The following is a 16087-nucleotide window of genomic DNA, read 5'->3' on the forward strand; positions in this document are numbered from 1 at the left end:
GCATTGAGCGACACCGTTAAAAAAAAAAAGACATGAGCTATTTTATTACTACGTGTACCCTGGACCATAGTTGATACATTGATTGTTACGTTGATGAAAGAAGATGACATTTGTCTGATGTCCAGACCAGATATGACCGCTTCCAGCCGAAAAGGGCTTTGAAATACGAAGGGTCGCGAAGTACTGCAGTAAAGCAACGCCAGTTTTGTACCATTTGGGTGGCGACGACAAATGTTTGTAGCCGCACAGTGAGAGGGCTGTGATTGGCTGGTGTTCATAATTAGATTCAGCAGGGAGTGAGTTGTGCCCAGAACCGTAGCTTCCAGAATTCTCCGTCCGTGCTGTGGAGACCACTCTCCCGTCACGATGGCCGTCTCTACTGCGCTTCTGTACGCCTTTATAGTCGTCATGGTCGGTGAGTAGCTTTCAAGTTTAGACTGTAAACTGTATACATACATGTATAACTACATGTGCTTAATCGCCAAGTAGGTAAGGGGATTTTTTGCGCGAATGAAAATAGCCACAAAACAAACGGCAGATAAACCAAAAAGACTTTAGTAACGTTACCTTCTCTGCCAGAATCCTTGGGATTCAAAGACTGTAGATAAGAAAAGTTAAAGATTCTGTTTTTTCTCGACATTTTTTTACCTAGCGTACATGAAGATAAACACACTTGAGAAAGAAAGAGATCCGTTTTTAAAGGTGGGCCTCGGTCATGTCTTACATTTCTTGTGGTAAACAATTCCTTTAAATCCCACTACGAACATCTAGACTTAACGTTAAAAACCTCTGAACGTGAAAACAAAGTATATATGCCGAAGAGCGTCAGTGGTGATCCCTTGTACTAGGCTAGCTTAAAGCGCGAGCCTTGCCGAAAACACATTGCACTTCCAGCTATTATAAGAGGTTTTTTTTAAAAGCTTTGCCTATTAAACTCACCCAGTCTGATATCTGTACAGTATTTCCAAATTCCAAGCTGACATTTGCAACACAACACCGTGCATCTAACCTGACATTATGTGCAGTTGGTTACATCGATAGGTTGTTTTTGTATTCTCGAAAATTTAAAGACACCACCACAGCAATTAAAGTAGTATTATTGGACATAGGGCAGCAAGACTTGTAAAAAACTGAGGTATTCTAAAGCTTTATTTTACAAAGTAAGCCTTTGAAAGGTCGTTTCAACCGTCGATGGTTCCAGCTTTGGGATGAAAGAACGCGTTGTTGATCCTTAGCTCTCTTTCTGTTGTTGTGAACGATTTAGCTTTTCCATATGGATGGATATGAATCGTACTGTGTAACTAATGCGTGACATTTCGCGGGTAATTTTCGGCAGCCATGCGTTAGCTTGTTAGTGGTGAGGGTTGATCTTTTTCTACAGAAGGACTGTATTGCACGCCAATTGTACATGGTACAATGTACGGCAACAATTATGGAATAATATAGTATAGAATGAAGCCTCCTAGTAATTGAGACATGAAGTGCTAGTATAATATACAATCATTGTTTTTTTTTGGGTTTCGGCATTCTTTCTGATGACAAAACAGTCTTATAACTATTTACCCATTTTTGCATTGTGTGAGGTACTGCAGTTGGATGTATTTATAATATATATATTATATATTTATCTATAGCATCGAGTCTGTTTAAATCTGTAGTATTTGATTCGATAAAAAATGTGAATAACCTTTTACGTAAAACACCATATCTAGGGTATTCCATGACAAAGTGAAATTCCTTTTTCAAGATGCTTTGGACAAAACCTTGGGTCGGGGCTATATGATAGTGTCTGCCTGTTGCTATATTCAATTTGTGGCTTTTTACATGGTGCTCAGCGTAGAATGAATGACATGTTCTTTCTGTTCATTAGGCATTATGTGCCCATGTCATACACGTATCTTGCACTGCATTTGAATATATATATATATAAATCTATTCATAGCATCGAGTCTTTTGAAATCTGTAGTATTTGATTCGATAAAAAATGTGAATATCCCATTACGTAAAACATCATATCTAGGGTATTCCATGACAGAGTGAAATTCCTTTTCAAGTTGCTTTGGACAAAATGGACAAAACCTTCGGTCCGGGGCTTTATGTGCTTTATATTGTCCGCCTGTTGCCATATTCAATTTGAGACTTTTTACATGGTGCTCAGCATAGAATGGATGACATAAAGACATGTCCTTTCTGTTCATTAGGAATGTGCGTCATTATGTGCCCATGTCATACACGCATATTGCATGAAAGGTTTGAGATGCTGCCCATTCCGCTTTCACGGTACAATGGCGTTATGACGACAGTCTTTCATCCGCTCCCAATTAACAATATTTGTATAACATAATCACATTTCTTGTGGTGTAATGAGGACTACGTCAATCATAACGTACGATGTCTGATTACTGCTGACGTATTATTGTATGTGAATTATGACTGCGATAGATCACCCATCTTTTTCTTGTAATTACAGCGTTACAGTTAACATTGTTGTTACTGTGATATCAGAAATTTACAATTTGGAATTTGCGTTTGGATTTCTTTTTGAAAATAACAACGGCAAACAACCTTTTCATATATACTGTGTTGTGGTGCGTTTGTGTTTGTGGTGCGCCTCGTTTGAATTTCAGAAATGTGAGACAATTGCAAAAAAATGTGAAAAGTAAAAGGAAATTCTAAATAATAATTGAATAAAATGTTTTAATTTGTGGTAAAAAAATCTAGTGCCCCATTCGGACACAATTTGGGAGTGATCCCCTATCAGGGCTAGTCATTAAGGTTCATTGGTGTCTTGTTGACGTCAGTCGTCCACAGCTTGTACTACCACTAGGGCCCAATAAACATGATCTATAAAAGTAGGAATAACAACCAAGATATAACTGGTCCCTCTGCGCCAGGCGACCATTGTCAGGCGTACCAGGGACACATGCATGATCACGGAATGGCTGAAAGAAGTGTGACACTACAGCGCGTTTCTGCAAACACTACTGATTCATTAAAACGTTATCTATACATACACCATAGGATAGTTTCTACGTCGCCCAGAACGTTGTGTTTTTTTATCATATTCCCTCCTCCAACCCCACCCTCAACAGGGAAGGGGGGCTACGAGTCGATCTTTCCGGCACTTGGGATTTGGCACTCCCAGCCCCGAGGACAGACAACACTTAAGCTCCTGTTCTGTATAACAGGAGCTTTCTGACTAATTTGCATTATCTTGTCTTGTCTGACTTTTGTTCCTTTTTCGACTTCCAAAAATTTGTCTTCACTTTATTTGCATATCAATCAATAGGTTGTGCTTATAAACCTGCATTTCCCCTCTGGTCTCTCAGTCACTGACGAAAGCTAGTGGATACTACTAAGCTGAAACGTCTGACGTTTTCAAAATCATATCCAGTTGCTTGAGTAACTGCTTTTTGGCGTATTCCCTCCTGCGTTGTGCCTTCCCTATGCTCGAGCAACAAGCTTTTAATTAGTTTTCTTTCCAAAATCCAACTACATGTACGAGCGTCCTTTAATATCTCATGCTGCGTCATACTTTGATTTGATTGACGACATTTTGCCCAAAAGGCGAATACTGACTCTATTTATTGTTTTCTTTGACGTTGCTTTACCTAGATCACAGGTAGAGGTACGTACATGTAGCAATGATATTTTGATAAACAGAGAAATACAATATCTCTGAAGTATTCGCTGAAAAGGCAGAAGGAATTCTCGACAGAAACGGAGACAGACTGTAGTGTTGCCGTGCCGATTGAAGAGATCTTTATTCACTGGTCCCCTGATCACTGCATCTACGGTCTGACTCTCAGAATACAGTCTGTCTCTCTTTCTGTTTATCCAGCCCAGACCATACTGCGCGTGCATGCGCCTCCGTCTTGTTACTTAGATTAACCGCCCTTTTTACTTTCTTCTTTCCGTCTTTTGCTGACAACGTGGACACATGTTTATTATTATTATTATTTTTTTATTCCAACATTTCATGACTGGACATGGTGACAGCACATTCAAGTTATATCAACTTATTTTATGCCGCCACCAACGCAGAGGACGAATACACGACAAGACAATACTCAGATCGTGTAAAGTGCCTTTCCCAAGGGCACAAGATCGGTGGCTGGCATGTCAGGACTCGAACCCGGGGACCTCTTGGTTCCTAGTCGAGCACTCTGCCGCTACGCCACACGGCCCCACTTAATTTACGGCAGGCCTGGTGGAAAAAATTAATCATTGCATAAGTAGTAAAATGATTTTAAGTCGGAAGATTAAAAAATATGTTATTTCATTTATTCGTGTTTGATCTCTTGCTTTGCACGTCTTATGTAAGCTCTACCATTACATGTCTGACAAAACAGGCCAGAAGCTATTTATCTGCAATCCGCATAATCAAGAAACTGGGGCAACTTAAAAAGAAACTGGGGCAACTTAAAGCAATTGCAATTTTCTTGAAGATCCGGTCTTGTTAACACTATTATAGGGAAAGCTTCTGTAGGTGTATTCAGGTTTCCGGGCTTCTTTCATGGAGAGTATTTCCATGAAAGTGTTTTCATGATGATTTACTTTCCACGACCATCGCCGAATGATGCTAACTTCTATGACTGATGAATTATGAATGATTATACAGGTGTACCAGTAAGATGCCCATTTGCACGAATTATATCAGTTGATAATAAAGGGTTAATGCACTGCCCCGAGTTGTATATGGTGTCATAACTGCATGAGCAGCTGCCATAACCACCGAATAAACCACCGTGTGAGCGAAGCGAACGAGGTGGTTTATGAGGTGGTTATGGCAGCTGCCCATGCAGTTATGACACCATATACAACGAGGAAAAGGCAGTGCATTAAAATTATTATCATATAGCCTATCCAAACTGTCAATCAACACAATTCCTGTTTGAAATACAACAGCTTTAATATATATACATACATAAAAATACATTCGAATATATTATACGCTTTAAAACAAATATGGATAATTTCATTTAATGCAAATTGTAGTTTAAATGAAGCTAAACAAAAAAGTTTATTGGACAGAAAAATGCTACAAAGGTTTACAGAAAGAGTCGCATGCCCCTATACCCTATAACATAATGGTATCAGCCATAACACGACATGTGCTGTTATTCCGCCATAACACCACATGTGCTGTTATCGGGAAATAACAGCACGGGTATCCGGGCCTCTGATTGGTCCGCGCCGTCCGGCTATATGATAATATTGAATATTCTCCACTCGATGGATAATGGATAATTCCGTCTCATCAAGACCTACGCACCCACCACGTTCCACGGCAATCTATTCAATGACATACGAGCTTCTTGTATTATCGTGCTTAACCACATCACTCACTCACTCACTCACTCACTCCATCTACGGTATCTTGCAAGATGGTCTTCGCAAGCGTGTTGTGTCGTACATGTACATGTAATAGAAAATGTGGTTCAAACATTCTTTTGAAGAACTCACTTCACAAAAGACATATTTTGGAACATCGTTTAACGTCTATGTAGATGCGAAAGAGAGGGACATCGATAGGTATTATAAATATGGCATAGCGTAGCTAGATGCTCATTTTAAAACCGAGGGAGAAAGTAGGTGTAAAGTGCCATTCCCAAGGGCACAACATTTGGTCTGGTAGGGGTCAACAACACTAACCTTAAGGCCATCCGTACCTTGCTTCCTGCCATATTACCTCCACAGTGAAATGTCACGGCCAGTATGTATAGAGTAAGGGTCTCTTATTCTATTCTAAAGTTTCATTCTGATTGAGAAAGTGGTCCGTCCTTAACCCACGTAACTCATCTTGTGTAATGTTAGCGTCATTGTGCAGCAGAAAAGTGGAATTCTAGACTCGAAGTGGCGGATGGATATCAGCATGACGCGCGCGGAATTCCGTATCGGTTGATGAACAATGATTTGACAGATGTCAAAGTACGAAGCATGTTCAGAAAATTCTCGGCCTTACCCAAGACAAAAGGACTCAAATGTCGGGTACTAGATATGGACTATTAAGTCTTCTACTATTGTCCACCAAATATCCAATTATTGCCCTCACGACACTCTTTTAATTAAGAATGAGATTGTAAAAGGAAATAAATGCAGTGCGAGGAGAAAAATGTTGGGCTTCCGACCTCAGGCCTGAAAAAATAGAATCGGTAAGTAAGGGCTTCTGCTGAAGTGATGCAACAAACACTGAAATGCATCTGGACCATGGCTTTCTGGTCTTGCTTGGTCGAATGTCACACCTCAACTCCCAGATTAAACTGTACCAAATTGCTCTTTTAGAATCATTCCGCTCTGATCTGTTATTCATAAATTATGAAGCCAGAGTCGCGGGTTACAAGGCTTTATTGGGGCCTAAGTATTGTAATTAATTGAGGTAAGGTACCCAGATAAATGTGCGATGGTGGATAAGTGCTTTCAATTTTATCGAAAAATGGTAATTACCATAATTGTAAGGTAAGGTCGCTGTTAACGCATTAGCACACGTTATACGACACTACAGCTCTCTGTTCGTAATCGCTGGTTAATTGCTTTGTAATTTGCTAAACGAAGGCCACACTGCAAACCACAAAGCAATTAATCTAATTGTTTTGCACTTACGAAATTAACTCACCTCTTGGAAGCCGTAAGGATCCGTAAATACATGTTTCTGAAAAATATTCTGTAATGTGTTTCCAGCATGACTTATTACCTGGTACGAGAACGCAGGCATTGTAAACTGTATGCTACTGAACGTGACACATTCATCATACTAATATAATTAGAACAATCCACTTAGACAAACTGTGGAAAGGTAGAACAAAGAAAGAGATATTCAGTCATCTCATGTCTACCATTAATGACCAAACAACAGAAAAACTGTGTATTCATCTTTTTAAAAAGAGAGAAGAAAATTCTCATGACTTGCATTAGATAGAAATACAATCTCAATGTATTTCTATTCTCCCAGACGCCAATCACACGTTACCACGCCCCTTTCGTCGGCGTTACTCCTCCCCCAGACACAACCACTCATAACCACACCCCTTTTAATTTTTTAAAACTCCTGATTGGTCCAGTTAATTCCGCTCGGAGACGCATCCTTTGTAAGGTACCACATATATAAACATGTGGTTTATGTTTGTCCTTCAGCTATCATTGCTGTCAGCATCATCGGGAATCTACTGGTCATCCTGGCGGTCTTCCTGTGCCCCAGTCTCCGCAAGCGCGACAACATCCCCCTGGCGAGCCTCAGCGTCTCCGACCTCCTGTTCACCGCCTTACACCCTCCCATGTGGATCGTCGCCCTGCTGAAGCCCGAGTTCCGGCTGCCGTGGGGTCTGTGTGTCCTGCAGTCCTACACCACTCCGGTACTGTGGGCAGTGTGTCTGTGCCACATGGGGTATGTAAAACTTTCTGTAACTAATACTAAAGTAAATACTAAGCAAACGGTAACCGACTATAATGCACTGTTCTTTTGGCAAACCACAGTTTCACTATAATTTAAACCTATATATAATTATAAAGTCTATTTCTGAATGTTCTGTCCGTTACAGGTGCATCGCCGTGTACCGGTTGTTCCGAGTCCTCTACCGGTACCGTTTCCCTGCCATGATCTCCACCAAGGCCGTTTGCATCGAAGTCACCATGGCCTGGCTGGTACCGTTTTTCTCCCTCATCTTTCTCCATCTTCATCCAGAAGAGGACGTCATCTACGATCACAAGCTCAAACGCTGCGCTGTGGTGCAGACAAGCAGCCTGCTGGCGAAGGCCATCGCAGGGCTGCCGATCATCTGCCCGTACTTCGTGGCCCTGGCTTGCTACATCGCCATCTGGCTAGCGCTGAGGAAGAGCAAGAAGACCATGCTTGAGCATAACCGACGCAAGGTGGCGGCTCCGAAAATCACCATCAAGTCTTCTTCGGGCTCTCAAGGAGGAAGCACAAGTCACCGGGTGTCCATCGTGCTTGAGGAGGAAGGCGGCGGAAGAAGAGGAAGCATGGCGGTGACCGCGACCACCAGCTCGAATGTGACGAGAGATGACAGCGAGAATCTGCCAGGGGTGCCCGAACACTCCGCCATGATCAAGACCAAGTGCTGCTGGACCAAGGGTCAACAGGACAGCGGGTCTGAACCGGACAGCGGGTCTGAACAGGACGAAGCTGACCAGCCACAGGCGAGTGCTGCACCACGAGATGAAGACAACGTCACCCGCATCAGCCTGCCCGCATCTACCATCGGCGGCGACAAGATCCCGTCATCATCATCTGACCTACGACTGGTGATGGAGCCTGTGAGAAGTGGGAAGAAAACACAGAAGAAGGACGGGAAGAAGGCGTACATCCACGGAGAGAGTGACAGCGACTTGACCACGACAGACAGCAACCTCCCCAACACGACGGTACACGACCTCTCCACGACGGTACACGACCTGTCCGCGACGGTGTCCGTGTCCCGTTCGAGCTTCAACAGAGCTGACATCGCAGGGAAACGAAAGAAGCCACGACGACTGCATCTATCGCCGGCGGAGAAAGAGATGCTGAAGATGATGGTGGCCGTCTTCATCAACTACGCCTTGTGTAACCTGCCCATGACGGTCATGGCCTTGGCGGAGAACGGCGACCGTGTTCCCGAGGAGGCCTTCCTGGTAGGAATGCTTCTGTGGGCCGGTAACGGCGCCATGAATCCGATCATCTATGGGTTCATGAACACGAGATTCAAGCAAGGATACAGAGATATCTGGAACACATTCACAAGGCTCTTTCGGTAGATGATTAACCAAAAATGGCCATTAGTCTTATCGACTCCCAACCAACCAAATATGGTCACCCCTCTCACAGAGTGTGGACAATACGCGTAATGAAAAAAAAAAGAAAGAAACAGCCTCTTAACAGATATAGTTGGTATTTTGGCGTACTGAATCAACACATTTCATATTCTTTGCCCTTCCCTTAGGCCAACACTTGTCCTTCGATCCAGCCAATCACGTCGCCGCCTTCGGTCAAGAGGCGATGTGATTGGCTGATGACTTCAACAAGAGTAAGTGGAGTATCTGATTGATTGACGGCTGACCAGTGCTAACGCATCCAATCACGTCGGCGCCTTCCGTCAAGAGGCGACGTAATTGGCTGAGAACTTTAGGAAAAGGAGGTAGTGTGTCGACCTGTCTGATTGGCTCTCCAGTGCTAACTTTAATAGCTTGGTGAGCGGCGATTTGGCCTGAGTTCTAGAGGATGTCCCCAACACACTACAATGTAAGTGTACATGTCATAACGTGAGTCTGATGCCTGCTACTTGTGCTACATCGAAGCGCACAACATTCCAGTGGGAAATATTTTTGAGATGAAAAATAAGATGACACCTACAAACACAAATGTTCGTACAGGCGTGTAGCGTAGCCACAGAAAATACTCCTGTGTCAACGAAGCAATAAACAGATCAACAATACAAAGGGGTACAAGGATAAAGCCATTATGTATGACAATCACTATGGTACCATCGCCAAATTAAAATATCATAGGGATGAGTTACTCTCCCTCTTTTGCACTGAATTTTTTTTCCACCAAAAAAAAAAAAATTCAGTGCAAAAGAGAAACCCCAATAAAAAAAGCCTAAAAACACACTAAAGATACCCCCAAAACCCAAACCTCTGCTTGGAGAGTAGGGATGAGTCACATGACAAGTACATATCCCTTTAAGATATTGCAATAAAGTGTGATTTAAACCTAGCTGATAAAAAAGCCCTGATTCAAGTCAGGCTATGCCATTAAAAATTATAGCCATCTTAATATTGAGAAAACATTTGAGAGGACAACATTGGGGCTTGCCTGCCAGGGATTTGAACCCAGGATCTTACGATTCTAAGTCAGCAACCCTTACCAAAGGATCACCTTGCCACCATGTGCCACGGCAGGAAAGTCAGAATGAAAAGACAGTTTTATATCGTTTTTGTAAGATATGACTATACATTCAGAAGAGGTATATTTTGTGATACAGGTTTAAATATATACAGATGTAACATGAAATCAGGGATTTCATACTCCTGGAATGTATTTGAGGTTTATGTGACCTTAAAGTCCACAGACCTCCAGGAAGTGTCTTGAGTTTTCGTGAATGTATTGGAATTGTAAAGGGGTTGTATGATGAAATTTAATCGGATATGACGCCACTTGTAGACTTTCTCCATATACCACCCAGTGTACATGTATGCTGGGTCACCTTCAGATGTGACATTCCTATCAATCACCTGTCCTACTCCAAATCACCTCCCACCCACCATGCAATTAGGACAGAAAACACACACACACACACACACAGTCATCCAAAAAACACAGCCATACAAAGAGGTATTTACTGTCACTTATGTGCACTTGTCTAGTGCTGTAGTGATCACAAAAGAATTTATTATATAGTTGATGTATCGATATCGTGACAGAATTAGAAGGAGAATCTAGTACCTTTGTATACATGCAGAGTTCGTATTTTTGTGAGATATGACAATACCTTAAAGAGGTATATTTTGTCATAGTGGTTCAATGTACAGTATGTAACCAATGTGCACTAGTGCTAGTAGTCATATAAAAGTGGTGAAAGAAAGTGCCAATGTGCCACAAAGAGAGTCTACATTTGTAATAAGTCTGTACTTTTTGTAAGATATGCGATACTGTACCTTGAAAAGAGGTTTATTTTGTCATAGTCATCAAAGTCTGGATAGTGAGTGGTTCAATGTACAAATGTAATTAACCTGCACTAGTACTAGTAGCCATCACAGAAGTGGTGAATGGCAGTCATGATGTGAATGGCAGTCATGTGGCGTCGGGTGGTGTAGTGGTTAGAGCAATCGACTATGAACCGGGGAGACCCGGGTTCGATTCCGAGTCGTACCCGGTACATGTCTGAACATGCGCCCTGACGTTGTGCCCTTGGGAAAGACACTTTACACGACTTTCCTCACTCCACCCAGGTGTGAATGGGTACCTAACTTCAGTTGGGGAAAGTCGTATTGAGGTCACCTTGTGGCGCAGAATGGCAGCCGCACAGACCCTTGCGACAGTTCCACAAAAAATAATTGTGTATCATGTGTACTACATGTATTTGGTTGTTGTAATTGTTGTGGTTTGTATTGATTACCATGTGATACCCTGCATCAATTCAGCCGCATAAAGGCTGCGACTGCACGGGTACTGTTTGGACAATAAAAACCATTTATTTATGGAAGGATCTACTTTTGTATGGAGTTTGCACTTTTTGTAAGGTATGAACAGATGTATATTTTGTCATAGTGATAAGTAATGAGATGTAATCAATGTATAGAATCAAAGAATTGCTTTTTTGGCTGTAGTAATTGTATTTATGTCATGTATTTATGTCATGACAATCCTCTGTGCATTAACATATAAGGGGCAATACATGTTAACTAGAAGTAAACATTTAATTTTATTAGCTTGTATTATGTATACATTGTGCGAAGTATTCAATATGTCAAAGGATTTGTTAAATGTATCACTATTGATATTGTTCACAGAAAGATGACTTGTCGTTTTATTTTTTCTTCAATCGCCAACCACTGGCACAGTTGTGGTATAGTTAGTGGAGTAAAAAGATACATCTATGTCATTTTTTAAACAATACAATTAAATTGTTCATAGTTTGAAGTGTACATGTGTACATTGTGGGTAATATGTCAATGCTCAAGACTTCTTGCTATTCTTTGTACATTTGTGCACAGTGAACTAGTTTATTTTTGTGGATTTTGAAATTACCAGAAAATGCAACAAAAAGACTTGGATTTCTATATGCACTGGTCTTATGGGTTCCTCAATTCTATAATACTTAAGTTAATAAACCTGAGAAGATATATTGTATCAAAATATTAGTTAACACATTATTTTCAGAAAATGACTGACTGGTTCCACAAAGTTCACTGAACTTTTTAAACATTGTTCACATGGTAAACAGACAACATATTTTTAAACTTTAAACTGACCAATCACAATGATTTCAGCTGCTGTCAATTCAGAACATTCATTCCAACTTAAACAACTGTTCATAAATTAGAACATATTTCTTGGCATTTATCCTATTATTGGTCAATACCAAAAATTGCATTCATTCCAACTTAATCAACTGCTCATAAATTAGCATAAATTTCCTGACATTTGTCCTATGATTGGTTAGTACCAAAAATCACATTTATTCCAACTTACTCAACTGCTCATAAATTACCATAAATTTCCTGACATCTGTCCTCTGATTGGCCAATACCTAAAAAAACCTTGGCACATACATTTCATGATATTTCATGACACAGAATGACGTGATTGGCTAGTGGTGTTGGACAGAATACTGTTATTGGATGACGGTTTGGTTCCCTCGCCATAACGCTCTCGTAGAAGCTCTTCCATAATACGAATACTCTGAAATAGAAGAAAAATAACAACGTATAATTTTGTGCTTGGCTAACATAGTTTGCACAATTATACTATTATGATACTTGAGACAGTACTAAGGCTTGCAAGGCCATAAAATTTTCACTCATCAGACTGACATCTGAATTTCAAATCCTCTGAAACATTATTTTTAGAGAGAGAGAGAGTGTGGAGAGAGAGAGAGAGAGAGAGAGAGAGAGAGAGAGAGAGAGAGAGAGAGAGAGAGAGAGAGAGAGAGAGAGAGAGAGAGAGAGGGAGAAAGAGAGTGAGAAACATTATTCCATGCATTTTCAGAAGCAAATTTTTGTTGACTAAATCAAGTGAAATATTTTTTCCTTCCACACAAGCAAACAGGCACAGGTCCTGTAGACAGCCCTGGTCCTGATGCATCTCAGTTTTACATTGCTAAACTGTGTTTATTGGATCATCTAAGCTGAAATCTTAAACACAAAAAGCGAGAATCCCTATTTACCAACCCTATTTTATTCAGGACTGAAATTGTAAACAACATTTTCCCCCTAGGCCTTATGTATACAGATGTATTTGATGACTATGTAAGCTGTATACTGTTGTGGTAATATTAAAAGATCATGGATTACTTTTACAAATGTAGCCCTAAGGCCACACCAATTTAAATTCTCGGTTAACGGATTCGCCCGCTTCATTTTTTTCTGATTTGCAAATAAAAATAAAGTCGGAATCAACTGTAAAATGCACATATTTTGCCCTGAACAGTTGAAAACAGTCCTTTTCATCCTAGTTGTTACAGCTATTCCATCTTTTAATGCAATGGTATCATTAAAAGTTCAAAATTCTTTGTTTACATTTTGAGCCAGCCTGGTGTGTTGACTTCATGGCTCCTATCGTACCATTTTGGGCCATAATAGGATGCCTAGGCCTGTTTTTATTTTTATTTTTTCTCTCGCCCGCCTGCATCATTATTTTTCTGAAAAAATCCGTTAACCAAGAAATTAAATTGGTGTGGCCTAAGGGTGTGAAATTGATTTAAAGAGGTCTTGAGACTGAAGAAAGCTAGCTAAAGACTAGTGAGTGGAAGGGGTACTTACATTGTATATCTTTTAAGTGGTTTTCAGAGACAAATAAACTGTGTTTCGAATGTCAACAGTTTTTGTCATTATTTTATGTTACTGCTTACAGAATCACATACTAACAGATTTAATCAAGTTTCTTCTCTTTTTATTTTGCCCTCCCTTTCCATTTATTTTCTGCACGAATCTAAGAACTTAGAAAAAAAAATTAAACTGTTGTTTTTTAAAGTTAAAACTTTTGTTCCAACACAAGGAATTGTTCTCACCTAGAGCTTTCAACCAGTCACTCTGGTCTTTAATAGACTGACCCAGCGAAATTATCACGTGGCTTCTTTGAAGTGAGGAGTAAACACTGGGTCAAAGGTATCTGGTAAACGATGTTGGCCCCTGTTGTGGTTGTTGTCCCAGTGTTGACATCACACTTCAAAGAAGCCACGTGACTGACAACTTCAAGTCTCACAGGGTCAGTCTATTGAATAAGATACAGATGAACTTTCATGATTAACACTGTTGTTGCCTAAGTTCAGTGTGTAGTAAAGATTACCTCACCTTTTTGCCTCCTCCCCTGAGAAACATTTGTGCGTAATATTCCAGTATAGCACCAAACGGTCCCACACCAGTTATAGCGATAGTGCCGTGCATTCGAAACTCCGTCCTATCAACACAAAACTGGTTATAAGTATGCAACTTCAGCATTGCTCATTCATTTATTTATTTATTTCTGTTTTCTTTATACAGGGTAGGCACACTCAGTACAATATACTGCTTTACAGGCGTGCCCTGTGCAGACAGACATAAACACCAACAACAGTAAACAAAATAACCAAAAGTAACATATATATACACAACCAAGCATCAAAATCGATGGATCAGGCTGGGTCGAAAGGTCAGAGGTCAGCAATGTTGTTTTATCAGCTTCTTGAAAGAGAGGTCAGATGTGACCACCCTAACTGTACCAGGCAAATCATTCCATGCAAATGCACACCTGTATGCAAATTTTCTACGGCCAGATTCCAGTTTAACTTTAGGTAGTTGTAATGATAAATATGTTTCATTGAATACTACACACTAAAATATGTCAATGGTCACTTCAAGTTGTTTTCTTAAAATACACTAATAAATTTTGCTGGAGTAGCAAGCCAAGAAAAAAACAAACAAATTGGGGCATTGCAAACTGAAAGCAAAGTTTGATGATACAAGAAATTTATTCCAAGATGATATATAGATTGTACATTTTTGTACAATTTTCTCATCTACCATTGAAGTGGTTTGAAATTCATTGTTTGCTTGGTAAGTTGACTTCATGGCTCCTATCGTAACATTTTGGGCTATCACAAGAGTGTCTAGGCCTGCTTTTTTTGTGCCCCGTGGCTTCATATTTTGTTTAAAAAAAAAAAAATTGGTGTGGCCAAATGGACACTGCACTTGTTTTAGGACTTTTGTAACACTTACTTTTGAAGTATGAAAATGTGCCAAGAAATGGTAGGAAATGTCAATATCGGACAGACTTCCTCATCCAGAATATTCTTGTTTTGCTACCCTGAACTTGCACAGCATGCCTTTAACATGTTCTCCATACCAGTTCGGGTTTTCTGGACTTGGTCTGAATTCAGATTCCTCGCTGAGCTCTGCCAGGTTAGCCCAGGTCAGCATCCTGCTGGACAGTTTGGCTGTTCTCTGTCGCCGGTAGTACCACGACTCTTCCTCTAAGTAGATCGCAGGGACGTTCAGGAGTCCCAGCTGGAAATTAGCGTATAAAAGTATAACCGTAAATCATAAAACTTTCGTATTGCTTTTTTCCTATAGTGACTGCTCCAATGGAAATACGTGTATGTTGTCCTTGCATTATATGACTACTGTCGTACAGAATTGTGTGAACTGTGATATTTGAAAAAAAAACAAAAAAAACCCACACACAATAAAAACCCTCCTTACTGTCTTAGCGTGAAATAAAACCACCGTAAAAGTCACAGTAGATCTGAAACGAGTAGAAACGAGTAGACACTTACCCTTCGGAGAAAGTTTGGCACAACATTTGTACATGTTGCCAGCTTTTTTCTGTACTCGATCCCTGACACAGAGTCTGTGTAAAACAACATGTGATTCAGCAAATCAGAATCATCAGTTGGGCAAGCAGATCAGAGATATGACTATTTTGTTCTAGACAGTTCAGTTCAGGTCATCCCCATTGTTCTAGACACCTTTCACTATATACTACTATATAGGTTCTACAAATTTATTCTTGTCAATGTGAATGTCACCCTATGGAAACTTCAATAGCAATGAGACAAAAATAAGAAAATTAAGGGTGATTGCAATTCACTTACCAACTTTTTCTTCTACTGTTTTGATGCATTCCACAAATTTTTCCTTCGGTGTGGGATACTGTAAGAAGAATGCAAAGTAGGTCACTGAATGTTCAATGCAATGTAATACCTGTTTCACACTACTGTAAACTGGGATATTTTGTGTCCAGCCTTGCAGTGTGCTATGGGTTTGGCACCCATATATAAAATCCTTGAAATCCTACAGTCTAGTTAACGTTATCAAGGCATTCGTACTGAACAACAAAGCTATATCATGAGTTTTAGTTTCTTTTAGAATATTGTAACAGTGGGGGGGGGGGGTT

General features: G+C 40.4%; 2 protein-coding genes across 2 annotated transcripts in view; one reads left to right on the forward strand and one right to left on the reverse strand.

The window, feature by feature from the left end:
- The first annotated feature begins 366 nt into the window (after nt 1-366).
- Nucleotides 367-8791, forward strand: LOC109480207 (G-protein coupled receptor moody-like). The gene is made up of 3 exons (XM_019782356.1): nt 367-415; nt 7135-7384; nt 7539-8791. Exons 1-3 carry the CDS (start codon nt 367-369, stop codon nt 8749-8751), a joined length of 1512 nt encoding a protein of 503 aa, XP_019637915.1. The 3' UTR covers nt 8752-8791.
- A 3275-nt stretch (nt 8792-12066) lies between these two features.
- The window catches only part of LOC109480377 (PRELI domain-containing protein 2-like), a 4573-nt gene continuing 552 nt past the window's right edge, over nt 12067-16087 (reverse strand). Inside the window, exons 2-6 of the mRNA XM_019782571.1 lie at nt 15786-15843; nt 15468-15541; nt 15038-15198; nt 14008-14113; nt 12067-12397 (exon numbers count right to left, since the gene is read on the reverse strand). Coding sequence (XP_019638130.1) covers nt 12281-12397; nt 14008-14113; nt 15038-15198; nt 15468-15541; nt 15786-15843 — 516 coding nt within the window. The 3' untranslated portion in view covers nt 12067-12280. The remainder of the gene's footprint in view (nt 12398-14007; nt 14114-15037; nt 15199-15467; nt 15542-15785; nt 15844-16087) is intronic.

Source organism: Branchiostoma belcheri, unplaced genomic scaffold (genome assembly GCF_001625305.1).
Source record: "Branchiostoma belcheri isolate BF01 breed outbred unplaced genomic scaffold, Haploidv18h27 scaffold50, whole genome shotgun sequence".
NCBI classification, from domain to species: domain Eukaryota; kingdom Metazoa; phylum Chordata; class Leptocardii; order Amphioxiformes; family Branchiostomatidae; genus Branchiostoma; species Branchiostoma belcheri.

Excerpts from the sequence above, each read along its gene's own strand:
- LOC109480207 (XM_019782356.1), top strand. The coding sequence starts at position 367 with ATGGCCGTCTCTACTGCGCTTCTGTACGCCTTTATAGTCGTCATGGTC. Across the intron at positions 416-7,134 it reads CTTTATAGTCGTCATGGTCG|CTATCATTGCTGTCAGCATC; the intron begins GTGAGTAGCTTT and ends TTTGTCCTTCAG. Across the intron at positions 7,385-7,538 it reads GTGTGTCTGTGCCACATGGG|GTGCATCGCCGTGTACCGGT; the intron begins GTATGTAAAACT and ends TGTCCGTTACAG.